This window comes from Salvelinus alpinus, chromosome 32 (assembly GCF_045679555.1).
Source record: "Salvelinus alpinus chromosome 32, SLU_Salpinus.1, whole genome shotgun sequence".
Taxonomy (NCBI): Eukaryota; Metazoa; Chordata; class Actinopteri; order Salmoniformes; family Salmonidae; genus Salvelinus; species Salvelinus alpinus.
The window spans coordinates 25,194,739-25,219,918 of NC_092117.1; the positions used below are offsets into that span (position 1 = coordinate 25,194,739).

Below are 25,180 nucleotides of genomic sequence, written 5' to 3' on the forward strand. Positions count from 1 at the left end.
AGCAGCGTGGCATAAGAGTAATTTAATCAACACTTGATACCCGAGCAGCTCAATCCTCATCATGAACCACCTACACAGCCAGGTCAACAACATAGCAAGCCAGCAATTGACCGTTAATTAACATAAACACATTTAGCATCTCCTGGCTCCCACACAGCCTACAAGCCACTGATGCAGACCTTTGGAGCTACATTTTTAAAAGTCCAATATATCCATTTAATGTAGCCTACACCTTCACAATAAATCCATTATTTTAGACAGGTCTAAAGAAACATGATAAAGAAAATGTATATTTCAGAGGAACAGAATAGCATACTCCGTCCTTATTTTAGGCCCTGATGTGGCCATGCCATATGGCTGTGGGCTACACTAGTTCATTTAGAAGACAAAATTTGCTTAATATTCCATGGCTTTTTAAAATTATTTTATAGTATGAAGAATACAATTGAACATAGCTGAATAAAATAAAGGATATTTGCTCCAAACGATTTCCAAGGAAGTACGCGGCTATTCTGTGTTAAGCGGTTAACAGAGAAACAGGTACTCCTATATGCTTCATTTAGAGTTATTAATGCAACTTTAGTTGTTCTATGTTTTGATTTTTAATACATTCTAAGGCTGCACGATGCAACTCTAATCAGGATTTGAAAAAAGTTGTTTCTTGCCTTACTGCACACGTTGGGCATTATTTACAAGTGATAGTATTGTCACCCATCAGACTATTCTTAATTTAATGTTGTCTTTATATATACTAAATAATACAGGTGTTAAATTAGTTTTGATTAAGAATGGACATTTATCATGCACCTGTCTCGGAACAGGGGCATGGGGAAGAAATGTCATCTACTCACTTAAATAGCGAATGGAGAAGCTTCTCCGGTGGTTCATTTTCATACCAGCCAGGTAGGCTATACTCCAGTTGTAAAGAGAAGCAATGTGCTTAAAATTAGGAAAAGTTGAGAAATAAACATAGTAGGCCTAGCCTATAGAAAGCTGATGGGATCCTCTTTTTTTTTAGAGAAGCCATTAAATCTCTTTCTCATGCAATTGCATAGCCTATAGGAATATCGATAAACATGAGTTCATGGGCTCTCATGAAGTGTTTGATTTGATTTTTCTAAAACATTTGCATTGATGTCAGAGTGATTAGAGGGACAATAGAGTGCTGAGTACCAGGCAGGCTGGGTTAGCTGTAGTGGCGTCATTGACATACAGGCCTAGCCAGGTTGCCAGATTGGTTTCTGCTTTAGTTTAGCTACTGTAACTCTTTATACAGTATGTATAGCAATGACAATGAAAAAAATAAGGATAAAACCTAGCGGTCAAACAGGGAAATGGTTCCAATCTTTTTTCCACCATTCGTTTTTCCTATAGAGGATTTTGGAAACACTTAAAATAAGGGCTGTGTTTTGTGTAGGCTTACCTTGGCGTGATGTTTTGATAACCATGTAAATCTCTTTACAAATCCCTGCAAGCTCCTGCATGTCATCTCTAGTTGACACCTTTACCAACAGGTTGTGTCAATTTAAAACTTGCACAAGACAGTTCACAGAATTGTCCATTTAAAAGAAATTTAGCAAACGTATCGATTACGACATTTTGCTAACATTAGTTAATCCAGAGATTCCAACCTTTGCCTCAATTACGCAGTCTCGTCCATAATCATCATGGCATTTGTAGTTCTTTATGATAGCCACATTAGCAGCTAATAAGCGTTTCGTTTTGGGGGGTAAATGCAGGTGAATATATTGATAAAAGTCACCTTGTCCTAGAGGGATTTACATGGTTATCAAAACATCACACCAGGGTAAGCCTACACAAAACACAGCCCTTATTTTAAGTATTTCTAAAATCCCCTATGGGAAAATGAATGGTGGAAAAAGGATTGGAACCATTTCCCTGTTATGGGTATAATGACTCATACTGTGGTACTATATCGGCTGAAGCACTAACTGTTGTGTCGACCAACCTGGTAACACTAGATGACCAGGACACTAAACAAGGCCCAAATAACAGCTAAGCAATTCAAGTGCCAGTTGATTCTACCACTTCAGCCCTTCTTTTGATGTCAGTGGGACTGCTGACGAGGCCACTTGACATACTTGAAACCTTTTAATGCCATTTTCTAATCCTGTTAATATAGACGTTTTACGAGACCATATTCATTTTGTTTCATGGAGCAGTGATTCATCAGGCATACTTTTTTCATTTAAATGTTTAACAGCTTCATGAAATTGTTGTGTTTGTTCTGAATTTAAAAGCTTTATTAAACAGATGTACCTGTGACCTGCTTCAGTTTGCGTCAACCATTCAAAAGGTCATTCGAGAGTTTATCACTCGTGGACAGACGCACGTCACAATGGGATGGTATTATGGTGTCTGTCAAAAGACTGTGGGATGCGATGACGAACAAGGAACTTTGTCCTGGAGAACTGATTTTTTTGACGATGATCATTTGGACAAATCACAATTTCGCTGGTGTTCGCATCTTTCGAATTCCAGAAGGAGAAGCACACATGCATTGACAGAGTTTTGTTTAAGGGGGGGGAGACTTCACTAGACTGGTTAGTAACTTTTCACATAAACTCATAAAAAAAAGAAATGTCCTCTCACTGTTAACTGCGTCTATTTTCAGTAAACTTAACGTGTAAATATTTGTATGAACATAACAAGATTCAACAACTGAGACATAAACTGAACAAGTTCCACAGACATGTGACTAACAGAAATGGAATAATGTGTCCCTGAACAAAGGGGGAGCCAAAATCAAAAGTAACAGTCAGTATCTGGTGTGGCCACCAGCTGCATTAAGTACTGCAGTGCATCTCCTCCTCATGGACTGCACCAGTTTTGCCAGTTCTTGCTGTGAGATGTTACCCCACTCTTCCACCAAGGCACTTGCAAGTTTCTGGGGGGAATGGCCCTAGCCTCACACCCTCCGATCCAACAGGTCCCAGACGTGCTCAATGGGATTGAGATCTGGGCTCTTCATTGGCCATGGCAGAACACTGACATTCCTGTCTTACAGGAAATCACGCACAGAACGAGCAGTATGGCTGGTAGCATTGTCATGCTGGAGGGTCATGTCAGGATGAGCCTGCAGGAAGGGTACCACATGAGGGAGGAGGATGTCTTCCCAGTAACGCACAGAGTTAAGATTGCCTGCAATGACAACAAGCTCAGTCCGATGATGCTATGACACACCGCCCCAGACCATGACAGACCCTCCACCTCCAAATCGATCCCGCTCCAGAGTACAGGCCTCGGTGTAACGCTCATTCCTTCAACGATAAACGTGAATCCGACCATCACCCCTGGTGAGACATATCCGCGACTCGTCAGTGAAAAGCATTTTTTGCCAGTCCTGTCTGGTCCAGCGACGGTGGGTTTGAGCCCATAGGCGACGTTGTTGCCGGTGATGTCTGGTGAGGATCTGCCTTACAACAGGCCTACAAGCCCTCAGTCCAGCCTTTCTCAGCCTATTGCGGACAGTCTGAGCACTGGAGGAATTGTGCGTTCCTGGAGTAACTCGGCAGTTGTTGTTGCCATCCTGTACAAGTCCAGCAAGTGTGATGTTCGGATGTACCGATCCTGTGCAGGTGTTGTTACACGTGGTCTGCCACTGCGAGGACAATCAGCTGTCTGTCTTGTCTCCCTGCAGCGCTGTCTTAGGCGTCTCAGTACGGACATTGCAATTTATTTCCCTGGCCACATCTGCATGCCTCCTTGCAGCATGCCTGAGGCACGTTCATGCAGATGAGCAGGGACCCTGGGCATCTTTCTTTTGGTGTTTTTCAGAGTCAGTAGAAAGGCCTCTTTAGTGTCTTAAGTTTTCATAACTGGGACCTTAATTGCCTACCGTCTGTAATCTGTTAGTGTCTTAACGACCGTTCCACAGGGGCATGTTCATTAATTGTTTATGGTTCATTGAACAAGCATGGGAAACAGTGTTTAAACACTTTACAATGAAGATCTGTGAAGTTATTTGGATTTTTACGAATTATCATTGAAAGACAGGATCCTGAAAAAGGGACATTTCTTTTTTTGCTGAGTTTACATCTCCCCCCCAGAACCTAATCGAACATCTGATGCAATTAAACATGATTTCTGGGTTTCGGATTGTGAAGACACAGAACATCCAGTACCTGGCCAGCTGTTGCAGGAGGCCCAGCAGTGATCGCCCCTCCGCTCCTCATCCATCTTCAGCACATACAGGGCTGGGATGTGGGGGGAAGAGCGGGCAAAGGGGTCCAGATGCAGGGCAGGGGTGGAAGAGAAAGACTGTTCACAACCAGAGGTTTTGGTAGACTTTAGACTCACAGCACCACACACACATCGCCGAACACCATCTGTCTTTGGTAGTCTAAGCACTGTAGTCCCAGTCTTGGTGTATTATATTACACACACACACCCCAAAACACACACCCCAAAACTCACAAAAGGTGAAGGACCAATATTTTGGCCTGGTCTGAATCAACCATTTCCTGATGACCTCCACATGCACTTCCTTTCTTATTAAGTAACAGCTCTCAGCCAGAGAGTGAACTCTACACGACTCCTCCCGATCTCAACTGCACACTCCCGACCCTGGGCCATGACCCCTGCCAGGATTCCATGCTACAGTACAGCGTTACTTCACTTCAGCCCATGGCTTTCTTAACGCCACTCACATTCCACATGAATTAATAATGCACAGGACAAACGGATTTAAAAAAAAGAAGCACTACAGGTTATTTATCAACCTTAGTCATCTTCACTACGTCATTAGCTTTTTTTTTTTTAAATGCATACATTAATAAATAATATACTGCACTTGGAACAGAATTTCAAATAAAATATTAAGCAAAGTAGTGAACTACAGTTAACTGCCAAAATAAAGGAAACACCAACATAAAGTGTCTTAATAGGGCATTGGGCCACCAGGAGGCCCCAGAACAGCTTCAATGCACCTTGGCATAGATTCTACATGTGTCTGGAACTATTGGACGGATGCAACATCATTCTTCCACAAGAAAATTCATAATTTTGTGTTTTGTTGTTGGTGGCACCACTCCAGAATCTCCCATAAGTGTTCAATTGAGTTGCGATATGGTGACTGACAGACACACACACTTTAAATAAAGGTTAAATAAAAGAAACAAAAAATGAAACCCCCTAGGCTCCTTTGAGACCTCTCTTTCAAAGTCACAGATCTCGTCTAGCCATGGTAGCTAAAATAATGGGCAACTGGGCATTTTATACATGACCCTAAGCATGATGGGATGTTAATTGCTTAATTACCTCAGGAATCACACCTGTGTGAAAGCACCTGCTTTCAATATACCTTGTAGCCCTCACTTACTCACGTGTTTCCTTTATTTTGGCAGTTACCTGTGTATATGAACTCAACATATTTCTGTAATCCTGTTTCGCATTACAGAAAAACAAATTCACCCAGAAGTTGACCTCATCGCTACCTTCTTTTAGTCTGTCTGGATTCAGAGCTTGAAAGTCACAGGAACTGGTGGCATTAACGACTTCCACGTACAGCATGGCCTATGGGGTGTTTTCTTTTAAACTTTTCACAAATTCACCTACAACTCCAGCACCTGCAAAAAGTATCTGGATGTGCGTATCTTCTTCAGCTTTCTGGTAAACCATACCCATCTCCTTCGACCCCGTGTCGGACGTCCGGGCCTTCTTTGGTGCAACCACTGGAGAAGGGCACTTCAAAATGGCGCTGTGGAGGGGGAACACAAAGGTCAAGAGCATGGTGGGGCTACAGACCCATTAACCATGTGATTAACAGCATAGGGCTTTCCTGTGTTGCCTTGGCAACATACCATCTGTGACATCAGCTATGTATCTAGTTCAGAGATGCGCCGGGCTTTGGTGACATTGGTGTGACCTAGATTGAGGCCCTTCTATGTACTTGGGTATATACTGTACATTCAGTAAGACTATCCTCCTAACAGGCCCTTCACTGTCTACGTTGTGTCACTCCCTCTCCTGTGAATTTCAGCACTGTTGCGACTGATGTTGCATTTCCAGCCCAGCCGCTCCGTGTTGTAGCCCATGAGAATCATGAAGCAGGTGACAAAAAGGTTACACTCCAGGTGTGCGCTAGGGCCCCCCGGGGTCATTGTAGATGTTGTACCACTTCACCAGCAACTTCCTGGCCATGTCCTTAGGCAGGATGAAGCGCACCGCCTGGAGGCAATTTGTCCCTAAGAACACCAGGGGGATGAGGAAGCATATGGAAGACGGTGCACAATGGCATCAAAAGGGTTATAACACAGTAAATGTACATTTGTATCTATCACACGCTGATTTGTATAATTGTGTTATTTATCTATTTTCAACAGCGGAGTGATTGAAATAATATATCTATATTTATTGTGCGTAATTGAAGTTCCATTGACATCAAATGACACGAAAGTCTGCGCAGTTAAGCATGAGAATCTCAAATTAGGATTCGAGCATTATTGAATATGTGTTGTAAGAAGTGTTGCCAACTTCTTACAGAATTCGCACACATACTGTTGGATTCGAGGGCTCCAGACCCCACAGTGAATTCACACACATAGGAATCGAAGGCTCCAGACCCCACAGAGATTAGTGTCCGTGCCGTCCCCCAGGTTCACCCTATCAGACAGGTAATTAACTCCACTGTAATCTTTAATTGGACATCAAACTCCAAAAGGTCAAGACAGAGAAGGAGAAATGCCATTTCATTAGACTGAGAAGTCCCGGCATTGGGATCAAATAGGCACTAATGAACAACACTATGCGGTAATTGGTAATGGCTTCACAACACAAAAGATGAGAGGATCAAAGACTAGGAGGTTCACATCTAAACGAAGCCAAATACCTTACAAAAACACACAAAAAGTCAATTAGAGTTGAAAGGCAAATACCAGTACACCCCGAGTGCTCCATTTCCTCAATTACAGTGTAAAATGATACGCTATTAAGCTTGAATACAGCTGGGTAGAAAGATGACCCATAGCATGTTTTACAAGTGCATGCATGTTCTGATGGATAACGCTGCATCAACAGAGGCTCAGAAGTCACCACCGGAAAAGTGTGTGAATCAGTCAGTGTTTCAGTATAGGTCGTCATAGACACAAAGTAAATTACCAAAAAAAAAAGACCCATCCTTAGATACCCTTTTTGTCACCCTTTTAGTGTATTTAACCCCATTACCAGATGGAGTAAAGACGTCAACCAGGAAGGAACCAAGGTTAATATAACCACCGACTGACAGAAATGGTCTTACGTTATAGCAATAACATACCTGAACACTGACTTCCATTATATACCAGCACTAGTCATTGTGCCACAGAAAACAAGGATAGAAAAAGAGCAGAATCATCTCTCCATCATCTATACCCCAATACCTCCTTTCCAACCTCATCAACATCATGTTCCAGGGCATCCCTTGTCCCCCCAACTGAGCTGGATAATCCACGCTCCAGGGACCAATCACAAGTTTTAGGCTAAATTAAGGCATGGAAATGCCACAATAACAAACAGCACCCAGAACTGCCTGGCGTGGAGTAGCTGCTGTGGTGATGTCCTCGTAATGCCTTATCCAGAGAGTGGAGTGTGTGTGCATGCTTTGTGTGTGCGTGTGCATGCTTTGTGCGTGTATGCTCTGCGTATGCGTGCACATGCGTGATTTGTGGGTGCATGCGTGATTTGTGTGTGCTTTGAGTGTATGCTTTGTGTTCGTGCGTGTGTGCATGTATGCTTTGGGTGTATGCTTTGAGTGCGCGTGTGCATGCATGTTTTGTGTGAGTGCGTGAGCTTTGTGTGCGTGTTTATGCTTTGTGTGTGTGTGTTTATGCATGTGCTTTGTGTGGGCGTGCGTGCGTGCGTATGCTTTGGTGTGCTTTTTGTGTGTGTGTGTGTGTTTATGCATGTGCTTTGTGTGGGCGTGCGTGCGTGCGTATGCTTTGTGTGTTGGTGTGCTTTTTGTGTGTGTGTGTGTATGCTTTTATGTGTGTTTGCTTTGTGTGTTGTGTGTGTGTGTGCTTATGCTGTGTGTGCGTGTGCATGAGTGTATGCGTGCAGGTGTGTGTGTATGTAGTGTGTGTGCTTGTATGCTTTTATATGTGCGTGCGTGTGTGTATGCTTTGTGTGTGTGTGCTTTCTTGCGTGTGTGTGCGTGCGTGTGTGTGTGTATGCTGTGTGTGTGTGCGTATGTATTGTTTGTGTGTGTGTGTGCGTGCTTTGTGTTGTGTGTGCGCGAGTGTGTATGCGCGTGAGTGTATGCGTGCGGGTGTGTGTGTGCTTTGTGCGTGTGTGTATGCTTGTGTGTGTATGCGTGTGTGTTTATGCTTGTATGCGTGTATGCTTTGTGTGTGTGTATGCTTGTGTGCTTGTGTATGCGCTTTGTGTGTGTGTGTGTGTATGCTTTTTGTGTGTATATGCTTTGTGTGTGTATGCTTTGTGTGTGTCTGTCTGTATGCTTTGTGTGTGTGTGTCTGTCTGTATGCTTTGTTTTTGTGTGGTTGGGTATGCTTTGTTTTTGTGTGCGTGCATGCGTGCATGCGTGTGTATGCTGTGTGTGTGCGTGCATGCGTGTGTGTGTGTGTATGTGAGTATGCTTGGTGTGTGTGTGAGTATGCTTGGTGTGTGGGTGTGCGTGAGTATGGTTGGTGTGTGGGTGTATGCTTGGTGTGTATGCTTGGTGTGTGTGTGTGTCATATGGCGAGCCAGGAGATATTCGACTGTGTGGGGTAGGGATGCCAATAGACATTTGGGGAGAGGGGGCTAAATAACAGAGTAGAACACAAAAATTAGGGGTTCTGAGTTTAGGGGAAAGTGAGTGTGTAGGTACGAGTGAGGAAGGGTGGGGTCCCCTTAGGTTTACGTCAATGTGACAGCAGGAGGTTGGGAGCACTTAAACCCAATTTTCAGGCCATCAACGCTGGATGACTCAGCTGTGTGACATCGAATCCAATGCCCAATCTCGCCACACACATTGGTTTTGCACATTGTCATGTTAACCTTACCCAGCCCTGAGGTAGCAATTTCAGGGCTAGTTCTCCTCAGCATTGTGCCATTGCTTAGCTCCTACAAAAAACTAACAGAGAGATATGGATCATTTGAGATCTACATGTCACTCAACGCTCTTGAATGTTACATATTGCTGAATAATTTTACATACATTAAGATATCAGGACATAAATATCTAATCAATATGACATGTTTTATAACCTACTCAATTGGACTTTGACATTTACAAATCTTTTCAAAAACATCTGTTAAAAGTGGTTTGCTCAGAAGGGCATGGAAATGACTGACAGGTCTGGGAGAGAAGGTCCCTTGGCTGAATGGCATGTCTTTACCGGTCTTGACAAAACTACCCCTTGCAGGTAACAATGTGGACCCAGAGAGCTGTGACCTTATTGGACCCAGTAAACATACCAGCATGCCTCTGGTGCTCAGTTCTGTTCTATACACAGGCGGAGCTTTTCTATGTTACAATACAGAAAAATGTATTAATTAGCGTCCATTCAAGAAACATTTACCCCTTGAGGTCCATGTACTCACCTCCCAACAAGCCAGACCCACACACTCATTATACCCTCCCCCTTTCATACATATCAATACACACACACACCAGGGTGACACTGCTGCTGAAGGGGTCTCCGAGGGCGTGGATGTAGGGTACAGACTTGGAAGATGTAGTCACCCAGACAGGAGGGCCCGTGGTGCTTGGTAGAGCCCCTCAGCTCTGATACAGGAGAGAGCACTGCCACCTGGCCAACAGAAAGGGAGGAGGGACAAACAGAACACTTAAATCAGCTACCCAGGACGTATGGACACAATCAAGAAGATTAGTGCCAAGTCGGGGGAACTAATCCATTTCAGCTCTACATTCTAGAGCAATTCAGGACACAGAAAGCTACAGGACACAGAAAGCTGAACACCTTGGAGGCCTGGCAGCTCAGCTCCCTACAGAAGCAGAGTGTTGTTAACCCCTCTCACAGACCATAACTGTATAGCAACCAGATATTTACTGTAGAAGCCAGATATTTACTGTACAAGCCAGATATTTACTGTAGAAGCCAGATATTTACTGTAGAAGCCAGATATTTACTGTAGAAGCCAGATATTTTATACATCTATGGCTCTTTTTCAATGCTTTTAAATCTTCCCGATGTCAATGGGTATTTGCTGTGTGTATGTACATGTATTTTTATGCAGCACAAGAACTGCCCTACAGGGACAATAAAGATCTATTTAATTGAATTCTCCCACAGATTTTACAGTATGCCCTACAATGGTTTCCATGGAAATGGCATTACAATTTTGCAATATGTTCAGGACGTTCTAATTATTTATCACACCTAATACAAATATTTCCTGCATTTAAAAACATATCGTAAACACAAGCTATATTTCCATTAACTTGTCCAGAGATTGTTTGTTGACATTTATAGTTTGCACAGAAAAAAAATAGGAAAATTGACTACTGCGGTGTGTTTCCATTTAACTATCTTTTGTCGATAAAAACAGCTGAACATTGTGACCCAGCCCTAAAAATATATATATAATATTTACAGAGTTTTTTTAAATTTGCAAATGCATCTGGGGCCATGACATCACGTGGCGCGCATAACTTCAAAATGATTTGTCAATTATCATTTAAAATCGGAAAACACAGTTTCCATCATTTGTCGCAATATGGAAAGTTTTACAAAAGAAAAATCCACCCATTGAATGGATAAAAATGGTAGATCTTTCGAAAATATCGCTTATATCTGCAGTTACCATTAAACATGTCACAATAAAAATAAATGCGACATTGACCCAGGTTTATTAGACAAAAGCAATATAAACCTGTCTACAGACCCACTAGGCCACAGAGCAGGATCCATGACACCACTGTAGCCAGTTGTGCAGAGGTGAATGTCGGACACTGGCCTGTGGGAGGAGGCAGTCTCACTCCACAGCTGCTCAATGCATAGATCAGGCACCATGGGCTTCATCTCTGGGACAAGCAGACTCGTTGGCAGTGCTGTTGGGCGAGGGCAGGAAGCTGTGCCCTCTGGGGGACATGAGTGGTACCACATGTTAAATTGCACCATTGCCAAGGAGTGTGCAGCCATGCCAGGGGAGTGGAACCAGCTACAGACATGGGTCAGAAGACAGCAGAAGGGTGGCTAGTTATGGTCAATGGTGTGGTTGTTGTAAATGAGACATAAGCTTTTGAGCATGAATGTTTGACTAAAACTGTATGACCCTGTGGGACAGCAGGCATCCTATTTATATCATTTTAATATCCTATTTGGGTATTTGACTTGAAGGCCTGCACTCTGTGGCACTCCAGGAACAGAACTGAAGACACCTGGTATAAACTCACCTGAGTGCAGCCATGCTGGAGATGTTGGGTGAGTAAGTACACGAGTGGAGGCCTGGTGATGAGGTCATCCTGTTTTGGTTATGCAGGGCGTGGCAATGGAAGAGTGAGCCGAGTGAATCCATCCTGGAGACGTTCTTCAGTTGTGTAGTCAGAAAGCTGGGTGTCAAAATAAGTATAAGTGATATTTGGGTGTCTGTGAATCCAGACACCCACCCCCCCCCCCAAAGATCAAGGCAACATTATATAAACGAAGACATTGAAAAATCATTGATTAGCCTGTTTAAGTTTACGTCCTCTTGGTGAAATTTGGACATTCTATGGCTACAAAGCGCAGGGAGGCAGGTGAGCCATGGTTGGCTTCTATACAGTGGCGCGCAATAGCATAGTCCGTGTTTTACTACGAATAGCAGCCTTATGTTCGGCGATGCGGAGTTTCAATGCTCATTTAGTTTGACCAATAGAGGCAGCCCACAGAAGCGTGAGCATGTACAGTGGGGCAAAAAAGTATTTAGTCAGCCAATTGTTCAAGTTCTCCCACTTAAAAAGATGAGAGGCCTGTAATTTTCATCATAGGTACACTTCAACTATGACAGACAAAATGAGAAAAAAAATCCAGACAATCACATTGTAGGATTTTTAATGAATTTATTTGCAAATTATGGTGGAAAATAAGTATTTGGTCACCTACAAACAAGCAAGATTTCTGGCTCTCACAGACCTGTAACTTCTTCATTAAGAGGCTCCTCTGTCCTCCACTCGTTACCTGTATTAATGGCACCTGTTTGAACTTGTTATCAGTATAAAAGACACCTGTCCACAACCTCAAACAGTCACACTCCAAACTCCACTATGGCCAAGACCAAAGAGCTGTCAAAGGACACCAGAAACAAAATTGTAGACCTGCACCAGGCTGGGAAGACTGAATCTGAAATAGGTAAGCAGCTTGGTTTGAAGAAATCAACTGTGGGAGCAAATATTAGGAAATGGAAGACATACAAAACCACTGATAATCTCCCTCGATCTGGGGCTCCACGCAAGATCTCACGCCGTGGGGTCAAAATGATCACAAGAACAGTGAGCAAAAATCCCAGAACCACACGGGGGGGACCTAGTGAATGACCTGCAGAGCTGGGACCAAAGTAACAAAGCCTACCATCAGTAACACACTACGCCGCCAGGGACTCAAATCCTGCAGTGCCAGACGTGTCCCCCTGCTTAAGCCAGTACATGTCCAGGCCCGTCTGAAGTTTGCTAGAGAGCATTTGGATGATCCAGAAGAAGATTGGGAGAATGTCATATGGTCAGATGAAACCAAAATAGAACTTTTTGGTAAAAACTCAACTTGTCGTGTTTGGAGGACAAAGAATGCTGAGTTGCATCAAAAAACACCATACCTACTGTGAAGCATGGGGGTGGAAACATCATGCTTTGGGGCTGTTTTTCTGCAAAGGGACCAGGACGACTGATCCGTGTAAAGGACAGAATGAATGGGGCCATGTATCGTGAGATTTTGAGTGAAAACCTCCTTCCATCAGCAAGGGCATTGAAGATGAAACGTGGCTGGGTCTTTCAGCATGACAATGATCCCAAACACACCGCCCGGGCAACGAAGGAGTGGCTTCGTAAGAAGCATTTCAAGGTCCTGGAGTGGCCTAGCCAGTCTCCAGATCTCAACCCCATAGAAAATCTTTGGAGGGAGTTGAAAGTCCATGTTGCCCAGCAACAGCCCCAAAACATCACTGCTCTAGAGGAGATCTGCATGGAGGAATGGGCCAAAATACCAGCAACAGTGTGTGAAAACCTTGTGAAGACTTACAGAAAACGTTTGACCTCTGTCATTGCCAACAAAGGGTATATAACAAAGTATTGAGATAACTTTTGTTATTGACCAAATACTTATTTTCCACCATAATTTGCAAATAAATTCATAAAAAATCCTACAATGTGATTTTCTGGATTTTTTTTCTCTCATTTTGTCTGTCATAGTTGAAGTGTACCTATGATGAAAATTACAGGCCTCTCTCATCTTTTTAAGTGGGAGAACTTGCACAATTGGTGGCTGACTAAATACTTTTTTGCCCCACTGTATATGATATTTGTGGTGCTACAATTAATGAAGCTTTGGATTTTGTATAATTTACCTGTTCTCGGTGGGAAAAAAACTGTAGTATTGGTCATGTTGTCACAATGTACACAGTGGCCACACGGGCCTGGGGCCAAGTGTCACGCTTCTTGGGCAGCTGCATGCTTTGCATAACAATCTGCTAAGACCAATGAGAGGGGGCAATGGTGTGAACACTGGTAGATTTGGATCACTTTTGTTTCAATACAATGGATTTGACGAGACCGCACCCCGTGGAAAAACACAAACGTGGGGGGGTTTGTCCTGGTTTCTATTAGTGCCATTGAGTAGGCTTTGACATTCAGTCTCTAGCACAGGTATAGCCCTGTTCAATGGCACTATAATCATACCCACGTTGCAGGAGCCTGGTGCGCATATCATTAGCTTTGTGCTCGAACAGTTACATAGGAGTCTTAGGAATTGACCCACCGATGTTTCGCTTAAGGTGTACCGGGTGGTTACGGTCTGCACGTAAAAGTGTACTCCTACTCTGCGGCTTGCAGAAGATAGTAGACTCCAACTTGTTTTCTTTTTTTTGTTGACTTTAAGATCCAAGAAGTCTATTTTTTCTCAACTTCTCTCTGCTGTGAATTTTAGATTGGGGTCAGATAAGAAATTAACTCAGAGAAGAGTGTCATTACCGTTCCATACCAGTAGGATGTTCTCTATGTATCGTTTTCAGGTGACATTCTAGAAATATAGGTCCCAACTCAGAAAGCCCCAACCCAAGACCAAATTAGCAATTTATATCAGTCCAATGTGGACCGATGGCGCTCAAACAAAAAGGGGCAACGTCCGTTTGCTATAGTTCGGATCAGGGTTTGATTATTTGTTACATGGGCAGTGTCCATGTCTGTCTTGCCTACTACTTACTAAAACGACATACTGTGTGCTAATCCTACTACGTAATATTTAGACATACTGTTTATTAAAAACGAATGCAGTAAGCAACAAATATCAACATACTAGGCTCACCCATCCTGAGAACGCGTCATCCCATGGAATCCCATTCAAGTCATGGTACCGATATTAATCATCATTGCACATGATATTCAAATCATCTTTAAGGGCCTTTGTTGGGAGTCACAATCAATTTGACATAGTTTCGGATGATTTGGACATGATGTGCGAATAATGCTAATATCAGTACCATGACCTGAATGGGATTTGTGCCACAAATTCTAAAACGTTAGCATTTGAAAACAGTGCCAGGGAAATAAACCCAAAGCATAGATTGCTGTGATACCTTGTCCATAGACTGCTTACAGGGTAAGAAAACCAATGTTTATTTTGTAATTTGGGTGAACTATCCCTGGCCCTGGTCAGACCAATTTAAGTCCACTCTAAGGGATTGTAGATAGACCTTTGAGTCATCACTAATGCCATGATGAGAATTCTATTCTTAAATTCCATTTATGACATGAATAATCCATTTTTTACCACTGAAAAATCATGAAGGAAGCATTAAACATTAACACAAGGGGTTGTTCTTGCATGTTATCTTACATCTGGAGTGACTGAGTGTATGCCCTGCACGGTGTCATATAACTATGGAGGGATTGCAGTTGAAGAAGACGATTTTCATGGTGCTGTCAGAGACGTATTGCACACAGGCAGCCTCGAACAGACCTGCCAGAGACACAGGAGATGAGCAATTAACAAGCCATAATGGGGCCAGCAATTAAGGTACCGGCAGCCAGCTAACAGAGCAGTCAAGGATCGCAAGAGGACCAACAGTATGCTGGCTCCAACATTCAGGTTTCAACATCGATTATAGTTTATTTGTATGGTGCTTTCCATCATTCTCTTTGCCACAATTTGTTTCACATTTGTGTTGACTATTTCTATTGAGTCTCACCTGTAGGTCTGCACACCACTCTCATCCAGAGGGTGCAGCATACTGAATGCAGTGGGAAGAGGTTCCTTGAGAACACAGAGACACAGTGGCATGTTCAAAACACTCCTGACACACTAGCATCAACTAAAAGGGATCAGAAACAGCAGGGAGTGGGTATTATGGGTTTTTTCTGTGTACTGTATGTATCCGGAAGGACTTGGAGGTGCCTCGGGTGCAGGGCTTTTGCATTCCAACAGCAGACCAAATTTAGTGGGCCACACATTAGAGACCTGTAAAAGTCACGGGACTTAATTTCATGAAATCCTATTCAAGGTGATGTTGGAGAAAAAAAGTTGGATGATCTTGTGAATCATGACTCTAGTCAACATTTGAATGGCTCACTAAAGAAACAGACAGTCTGCATTCTCATAGTATCTCTTGTTGGGGATCAAGACATGTCCCTATTTACCATGATTGTAGAATGGTGGAGTCTTACAGTCTTGTCTTAACTACAACTGGTTAAAAAAAATCTGGTCTGTAAATGTGGACCCAAACAACATGAGCTAAATTCACCCCCAAGAAAGCACCGTCATTTCCCCTGTACGTCACGACGTAGGCCTAGGTTTACTCAGTGTTTCCCGCAACTCACCAGGAAAAAAAGATATCAAATTAAATCATGTCAAGTGAATTTTGATGTGAAAAATAATGACACATACATGCCAAGGCCGTTAATTGCATGATGCTGTTTTTCATTGTAATCTGAAGCCTCTCGTCAGCTGTCAGTGAGCCAAATCACTCATTACCAATGGTTAAGAAGACAATGGACTGGTCCTGGGGAATATCAATAACTGTGTAAAACAAACATAATTACTGTCCATATCTGCTGGTTCTACTTAAGGGATTCTAATGAGGAAATTAGATGGCCAGGACTGGAAGACATGACAAAATGTACAAAAAAGGATTTCTCTAACCAATGTTCACAGTACATCACAATTCAAGACGTCATCACAAGGTAGTACATCACAAAATTTAACACGCCATAAACACTATGAACACGTCAAATGGTTGCTAGCACACATTTTAGACAACGTGCTGTTACATCAGTCAGTGATAAGGAACTCACCTGAAAGTGTAGAGGGGAGATTAAGTCCTTCGGTGTCACACTGTGCCCATTCACACAGCTCCTCGGGACAATACACACAGTCTGTTCCATAACATCCTGCTCTGGAATACAAGAAAGCAAATTAAAACCACTTCACAACATCACTGGGAAAAAGAAATGGTTAAAATGTACATCAATGAGCTCTGGAATTTAATGATGACACATCATGAGGAAGAGGATGTGGCATCCCCGCTCCTCCGCTCTCTCCACTGGCTTCCAGTTGAAGCTCGCATCCGCTACAAGACCATGGTGCTTGCCTACGGAGCTGTGAGGGGAACGGCACCTCCGTACCTTCAGGCTCTGATCAGGCCCTACACCCAAACAAGGGCACTGCGTTCATCCACCTCTGGCCTGCTCGCCTCCCTACCTCTGAGGAAGTACAGTTCCCGCTCAGCCCAGTCAAAACTGTTCGCTGCTCTGGCACCCCAATGGTGGAACAAACTCCCTCACGACGCCAGGTCAGCGGAGTCAATCACCACCTTCCGGAGACACCTGAAACCCCACCTCTTTAAGGAATACCTAGGATAGGATAAAGTAATCCTTCTAACCCCCCCCCCTTAAAAGAGTTAGATGCACTATTGTAAAGTGGTTGTTCCACTGGATATCATAAGGTGAATGCACCAATTTGTAAGTCGCTCTGGATAAGAGCGTCTGCTAAATGACTTAAATGTAATGTAAATGTAATGTAAATGCATAGGCCTACTTCTTTTGCTGAAAACCAAAATTACACCATAATGCTTGAAAAGGGCGTTAGGGAGACATTACTGGATATACATACTGAAAAAAAGTATTTTTGATAAGCTGACTAGTATCTCAATGTTGACGATGAAAACAGACATGCCATATAATGTACACACACGGTATGTATGTATACACTGAATGTACAATACATTAGGAACACCTACTTCCATGACAGACTGGTCAGGTGAATCCAGGTGAAAGTTATAATGATCCCTTATTGATGTCAAGTGTTAAATCCACTTCAAATCAGTGTAGATGAAGGGGAGGAGACAGGTTAAAGAAAGAGGTTGTTTATGCCTAGAGACATGGATTGTGTATGCGTGCCATTCAGAGGGTGAATGAACAAGACAAAAAATATTTAAGTGCCTTTGAGCGGGGTATGGTAGTAGGAGCCACACCGGTTTGAGTGTGTCAATAACTGCAATGCTTCTGAGTTTTTCACACTCAACAGTTTCCTGTATCAAGAATGGTCCACCAGCCAAAGGACATCCAGCCAACTTGACACAACTATGGGAAGCAGTGGAGTCAACATGGCCCAGCATCCCAGTAGAATGCTTTCAACACCTTGTAGAGTCCATGCCCGAATTGAGGCTGTTCTGACGGCAAAAGGGGTGCAACTTACTAAGATGGCGTCGGAGCAGAAGGCAGACGTTTTACGTGCCCCCAACCGATAGTGTTTTTTTGTTTGTTTGTAACTTATTTTTTTACGTATTTTGTACATAATGTTGCCGCTACGTCTCTTATGACCAAAAATAACTTCTAGACATCAGGACTGCGATTACTCACCACAGACCAGCAGAATCCTTTTTCTTCTTTCACGACTCTGACGAGCCCGAGGCGGAGGAAATACGGCTCCCTCGGGAACAGGCCCCGGCCCCAGTGATCTGCGTGAAGAGGAGGCGGAGAAAGAGGGGCCGGAGAGCGGGCTGCCTTCTGAGAATTCGAAGGCGATCGAATAAACCCCCACTTCCCTCAATTCTGCTAGCAACCGTGGAATCTTTGGACAATAAAATCGACGCGTTACGTGGAAGATTAAACTACCAACGGGACATACAAAACTGTAACATCTTATGCTTCACGGAGTCATGGCTGAACGACGACAATATCAACATAAAGCCAGCTGGTTATACGATGTACCGGCAAGATAGAACAGCGGCGTCTGGTAAGACAAGGGGCGGCGGACTATGTATTTTGTAAATAACAGCTGGTACACTATATCTAAGGAAGTCTCGAGCTATTGCTCGCCTGAGGTAGAGTATATTATGAAAGCTGAAGGCCACACTACCTACCGAGAGAGTTCTCATCTGTATTCTTCGTAGCTGTTTACATACCACCTCAGTTAGAGGTTGGCACTAAGATAGCATTGAATGAGCTGTATTCCGCCACAAGCAAACAGGAAAACGCTCACCCAGAGGTGGCGCTCATAGTGGCCGGGGACTTTAACGCAGGGAAACAAATCTGTTTTACCACATTTCTATCAGCATGTTAAATGTGCAACCAGAGGGAAAAGAACTCTGGATCACCTATACTCCACACACAGAGACACATACAAAGCTCTCCCTCCGTTTGGCAAATCTGACCATAATTCCATCCTCCTGATTCCTAATTACAAGCAAAAATTAAAGCACGAAGCACCAGTGACTATATCAATAAAAAAGCAGTCAGATGAAGCAGATGCTAAGCTACAGGACTGTTGTGCTAGCACAGACTTGAATATGTTCCAGGATTCCTCCAATGGCATTGAGGAGTACACCACATCTGTCATTGGCTTCATCAATAAGTGCATTGATGACGTCGTCCCCACAATGACCGAGAGTACATACCCCAACCAGAAGCCATGGATTACAGGCAGCATCCGCACTGAGCTAAAGACTAGAGCTGCCGCTTTCAAGAAGCAGGACTCTAACCCGGAAGCTTATAAGAAATCCCGCTATGCCCTCCAACGAACCATCAAACAGGCAAAGCATTAATACAGGACTAAGATCGAGTCATACTACACCGGCTCTGACGCTCGTCAGATGTGGCAGGGCCTGCAAACCATTATAGACTACAAAGGGAAGCGGAGCCGAGAGCTGCCCATTGACACGAGCCTACTAGACGAGCTAAATTCCTTCTATGCTCGCTTTGAGGCAAATAACACTGAAACAAGCATGAGAGCACCAGCTGTACCGGAAGATTGTGTGATCACGCTCTCCGCAGCCAATGTGAGTAAGACCTTTAGACAGGTCAACATTCACAAGGCCACAGGGCCAGATGGATTACCAGGACGTGTACTGCGAGCATGCGCTGACCAACTGGCAAGTGTCTTCACTGACATTTTCAACCTCTCCCTGTCCGTAATACCAACATGTTTTAAGCAGACCACCATAGTGCCTGTTCCCAAAAACACTAAGGTAACCTGCCTAAATGACTACTGACTCGAGGCACTCACGTCTGTAGCCATGAAGTGCTTTGAAAGGCTGGACATGGCTCAAATCAACACCATCATCCCAGAAACCCTAGACCCACTCCAATTTGCATACCACCCCAACAGATCCACAGATGATGCAATCTCTATAGCACTCCACACTGCCCTTTCCCACCTGGACAAAAGGAACACCTATGTGAGAATGCTATTCATTGTCTCATCTGTATTCTTCGTAGCTGTTTACATACCACCTCAGCGTTCAACATCACAGAGCCCTCAAAGCTCATCAATAAGCTAAGGACCCTGGGACTAAACACCTCCCTCTGCAACTGGATCCTGGAATTCCTGACGGACCGCCCCGAGGTGGTAAGGGTAGGTAACAACACATCCGCCACACTGATCCTCAACACAGGGGCCCCTCAGGGGTGCGTGCTCAGCCCCCTCCTGTACTCCCTGTTCACTCATGACTGCATGGCCAGGCAGGACTCCAACACCATCATTAAATTTGCCAATGACAACTGTGGTAGGCCTGATCACCGACAACAACGAGACAGCCTATAGGGAGGTCAGAGACCTGGCCATGTGGTGCCAGGACAACAACCTCTCCCTCAACGTGATCAAGACAAAGGAGGTGATTGTGGACTACAGAAAAAGTGATACCTGAGCACCAAGTCTAGGTCCAAGATGCTTCTAAACAGCTTCTACCCCAAGCCATAATACTCCTGAACATCTAGTCAAATGGCTACCCAGACTATTTGCACCCCCCCCCCCCCCCACACACACACACCACTGCCACTCTCTGTTGTCATCTATGCATAGTCACTTTAATAACTCTACCTACATGTACATACTACCTCAACTAACCGGTGCCCCCGCACATTGACTCTGTACCGGCACCCCCCTGTATATATTGTTATTTTTTACTGCTGCTATTTAATTACTTGTTACTTTTATCTCTTATCCATATTTTTGAAACTGCACTGTTGGTTATGGGCGCATAAGTAAGATTTTCACTGTAATGTCTACACAAAATCAAATCAACACCTGTTGTATTCAGCACTGGTCTCATTGTATTTTCTAGGTATTTCACAGCATTTTATGTGAAGTTTAACAGGATATCTCTAAGTGAAATATACTGTCAGATATTCACTCCTGCGTCGCTCAGAAATAATGCTGATATCTGAAACTCATGTCGAACGACTATGAAGAGCGAGCCACAAAGATAGCCGCGGGGGAATTGCAGTCAGTTGTCCCGTTTGATGTGAGCAGTGCAATAACCACCCGAACGCTGTAAACCTGCAGCTGGGAAGGTGTTCCTAATGTTCTGTAAACTCGGTGTATGTTCAATATGACATGTTTAGTTCAATTACCTGTACTACTGGACTGCCCACAGTGAAAGCCTTGTAAACATGGGAAGCGTGACTCTTGCTCCCTCTGCTCCATATGACCATGTTTCCTGCTGCATAGAGCTCCTCCTCATTCTCATCACTGTCCACACTGGAACCTTTTCTCAGCAACCAACACTCCTGTAAACATCCACACAATAGTGAAAACAACATTACACATGACTGCTGTCTGTATCATAAGGAACCACCACACAACAGATCCCCTCCCCCCAGTCTTACCCTCACCTTCTGCTGTAGTGACATCCTGGAGGGGACCTTCTGTCTGAGGACCTGAGCTTAGAGGCTTGCAGCTGCAGGTTTACAGCGTTCGGGTGGTTATTGCACTGCTCACGCCAAACGGGACAACTGACTGCAATTCCCCCGCGGCTATCTTTGTGGCTCGCTCTTCATAGTCGTTCGACATGAGTTTCAGATATCAGCATTATTTCTGAGCGACGCAGGAGTGAATATCTGACAGTATATTTCACTTAGAGATATCCTGTTAAACTTCACATAAAATGCTGTGAAATACCTAGAGAATACAATGAGACCAGTGACTTAATGTTCAAAATTAAATAACAGCATAACATGCAAGCCCCGCAGATCATTGTGAATTGCTTATAGTGCAGCCAACTAAACTGCTAGCTAGGTAGAACATGCCGAACGGCAGACAAGTAACTAGCTATAACAGCTAATGATGGCTAACTACGCAGCTAGCCGTTGGCTTGAACATACGATCAAATAGTAACAGTAGCGAATTTAGCTAGCAAAGTTACTGTCTGTGACTGTGGTCATCACCATAACTTAGTTAGCTACTAGGAGCTTGTTAATATAATCTGGATACATTTCGCAAACTTCAAGTACACATAGCATAGCGTTTAGTGTTGCATGTTTGTGTCTGGCTAACTCGCTAGCAACCATGTTTAGATTTGCATACTGTCTCGTTAGCTAGCTAGCATGCTGCAGTGGTACAGGCGCGAACCTGATAATAAGTCCTTTTTTGGCCCTTGTCTCGGAATCCTTGTGTTTTCTTTATTTGACTCTTACTTGGGTACCACGTGTTCAGCATGGTCAACATAAAAAGAACTTAAAGCAACCCCTAAAATAAGAATACACTTCCGTTTTTCGCAAGTGCTCTGACATCTTGCTGTCCTCAGGAGCTTCACCTCACTTTATCAACCAATCAAGTAGGAAGGTGGAAAGTGACGCACACGTGTCAAGTGGTAATATTTACATATTCATATTTTCAGTAATATGATACATTGTAGACAGAGAGAATGGGGAAGTTATATGAAACCTCTTTTGCTGGACAATAAGTAGGCCTATTTATTATAAGAAATTGCAATGCAAAAAGTATTCATCTCCGAATGATTTACTCTCTGGGATGCAATAGGACAAAGCCAGGTGTAAACATGCTGAACTCTTTGATATAAGCCATGTCCGGATTTTCTTAAATTTTTCTAAATTTTTCATTGTCATTGCTGCTCACGAATCCAGGTGACATAGGGACTAGAGATGGATGTGTCAAAACAATATGAGTTTAATAGAGATATTTAGGGGACTATTCCATCCCCCAGTGTGCCCGCTAAACTAGGTTTTTCTCTCTGCCAATATTCCTGTTTGTCCCGAGGTACATCACAAAACAGAGTGTGCCTTCACACCTGTTATTGAACTTGATAATTTTTTATATTGTAGTACTCACTCACCTCTGACTGCTCTCAAGATGTCTGTCTAGGGCAGGGCAAAATTGACACCTTAAGAAAGCATTTTTACAAAAAGATTTGTGAAGTATCTCTCAACATCTGTGATAAGAATTCCTTCCACATAAGTACTTCCTCTGAAAGCAACTGTTCTTGTGTGGCAGTAAAATCTGTAAAGTGTGTCTGGAACAACCAGAAAATATATTCATATTAAATTCTACTGTACAATTATTTTGTCAAAGGCATGAGAGAAGTTCACCTGTGAACACTCTCCTGCTCTCTGACTGTCACAGATAGACAATATCCAGAGAACCAACTCCTCAGAGAGTTGAATGACATGCCTTAAATACACTATTTATCTTGTTAGTATCGAAGGAAATGCAAAACATGACTCTACCTCTGAGATCAGCCCAGAAAGACAAAGATGTAATGTGATTGGATCTGATGACTTAAGGTCCCAGGGGCGTTGTAGGGTGGTTTGTGCCTTTGATTACTGGACTAATGAAGCACTGAGACCATTACTGGGCATTAATGTCTTCCATGTGGCTTGAGACACAAATGTATTTACAGAATTAGTTAGGATGCTATGAAGAGCTATTTGCTTAATTGATCCATTACAGGGATTTCAACCTAAAACAGGACTGTGATTACAGGTCCCCCAGGGGCCCAAAATAAGGTGTAACCTCAGCCTACAGTGTGTGTTGTATTTGGGCCCATTTGGAAACCTAAGATCAAAGTTATGGTTTTGTATTGCCTAAATGCAATATTTTTCCAAATCAGTAGCTTATCAAAGTTGAGATCTTGAATGAAATGGGGATTTTTTCTTTAAATAAAACAAAGTACACAATTTAGAACATACCAATGATCTATATTTGTAAATGTTCAATTTCCATGTTCAATTTGCCCTTGGTTTGCCAGTGAAAGGGAAAATGACACGTACTGTTCATGGTCTCCACTCTGAAGAAAATTCTCTCCCTCAGTCTTGATTTATTGGACCTAGTTTTGCCATCTAATTTCCTCTATAACCCTCAAACTCAACTCTGGACCTCGAAGCCAGTTCCACTGCATTTGTTTATTTTTCCCCTCTAATCAAGGACTGATTTAGACCTGGGACACCAGGTGTGTGCATTTCATTGTCAGGTAGAACAGAAAACCAGCAGGCTCCGGACCTCATAGGGTAAGAGTTGAGTACCCCTGCCCCATAAGATGATCCAATACTCATAAGATCCAGGTGGACCTTTAACCTGGTGAGGGAACCCATGAGATTGGTGATAAGGTCATCGACTGGGTCGTGAGTTCCTCAAGCAAACTACATAAAACTGACTCACCATGAAGGCCATGTCTGTCATATTAGACCCTGGCCTGTAAATCAGTCTGTCAGTGCCAATTTGGCAACAAACACATCTCCAGTGTTCAGTGGACAGATAATCTAAACCACAATAGGCTCTAACAAGCTGGGGTATTCCCCAGCATCCGACTCAGGGCCAGGTATTTTCTGTTGCGTATTCTGTCCATTAGGTATTGAAGCGTGATGAAGGATTAACTGTATTGCTTGCATAATGTATAATGATATTCAAGTTTCCATTTCAAGTTTCAAGTTTTAATGTCACATGCACAAGTACAGTGAAATGCCTTTCTTGCAAGCTCTAACCCCAACAATGCAGTAATCAATAACATTGTAATACTAAAAATAACAAGGTTGAACAAAAACACACGCGATATGAAAATAAGAAATAGGAAGAGCACGATAAAGTAAGTAAGCATACAGGGTCAGTTCCAGTGCCATATTTACCGTGTGTTGGGATACTGGAGTGAAAGAGGTAGATATGTATAGGGGTAAGGTGACTAGGCATCGGGATATATGATAAACAGAGTAGCAGCAGTGTATATTATGATTGTATGTGAGTGGGTGTGTGTGGCTGTAGAGTCAGTATAACGCACACTGACACTACAACACACATACAAACACTCACTCCATCATTTGCTCACACACACACATAATATTATTAAATTATGGACTGAGTGTTTGTATGTGGGTTGCAGTGTCAGTGTGTGTGTTAGGAACCTGTGAGTGTGCATAAAGACAGTGCAAAAATAAGAATAAAATACAAAGGTCAACTCAGATAGTCCATGAAGCCAAAATGTTACCTATTTAGTTAGCTATTTAGTAGTGTTATGACATGGGGATAGAAGCTGTTCCGGAGCCTGTTGGTGTCAGACTTGATGTACGGGTACCGCTTGCCTTGCGGAAGCAGAGAGAACAGTCTATGGCCTGGGTGGCTGGAGTATCTAACGGTTTTCCGGACCTTCCTCTCACACCGCCTGATGGCAGGGAGCTCGGCCCCAGTGATGTACTGTCTGCAACCCCCTCTGTAGTGTCATGCAATCGAGGGTGGTACCATTGCCATACCAAGCAGTGATTCCACCCCCCCGATGGTGTTGGAGTCATGCGTGGCGGAGAGGACTAAGC

At 43.4% G+C, this 25,180-nt stretch overlaps 1 protein-coding gene across 23 annotated transcripts in view; it reads right to left on the reverse strand.

Moving 5' to 3' along the window:
• The window catches only part of anapc1 (anaphase promoting complex subunit 1), a 47,412-nt gene extending 25,234 nt beyond the window's left edge, over positions 1 to 22,178 (reverse strand). For 13 of the 23 annotated variants that reach the window (XR_011672396.1, XR_011672398.1, XR_011672395.1 and 10 more), the window contains exons 1-7: positions 14,985 to 15,075; positions 13,498 to 13,617; positions 11,357 to 11,512; positions 10,846 to 11,121; positions 9,611 to 9,749; positions 5,574 to 5,719; positions 4,146 to 4,217 (exon numbers count right to left, since the gene is read on the reverse strand). Coding sequence is in view for 8 of the 23 variants with exons in the window: in XM_071380291.1 (XP_071236392.1) it covers positions 15,071 to 15,107; positions 15,337 to 15,401; positions 16,439 to 16,539; positions 18,005 to 18,215; positions 20,996 to 21,151; positions 21,251 to 21,274 (594 nt within the window). In the remaining 15 variants the exon portion in view is untranslated. Of the gene's footprint in view, positions 1 to 851; positions 918 to 4,145; positions 4,218 to 5,573; positions 5,720 to 9,610; positions 9,750 to 10,833; positions 11,122 to 11,356; positions 11,513 to 13,497; positions 13,621 to 14,984; positions 15,108 to 15,336; positions 15,402 to 16,438; positions 16,540 to 18,004; positions 18,216 to 20,995; positions 21,152 to 21,250 lie in introns of those variants that run through there. The other 10 variants (XM_071380291.1, XM_071380295.1, XM_071380294.1 and 7 more) reach the window with 10 other exon arrangements.
• Between the last annotated feature and the right edge of the window lie 3,002 nt (positions 22,179 to 25,180).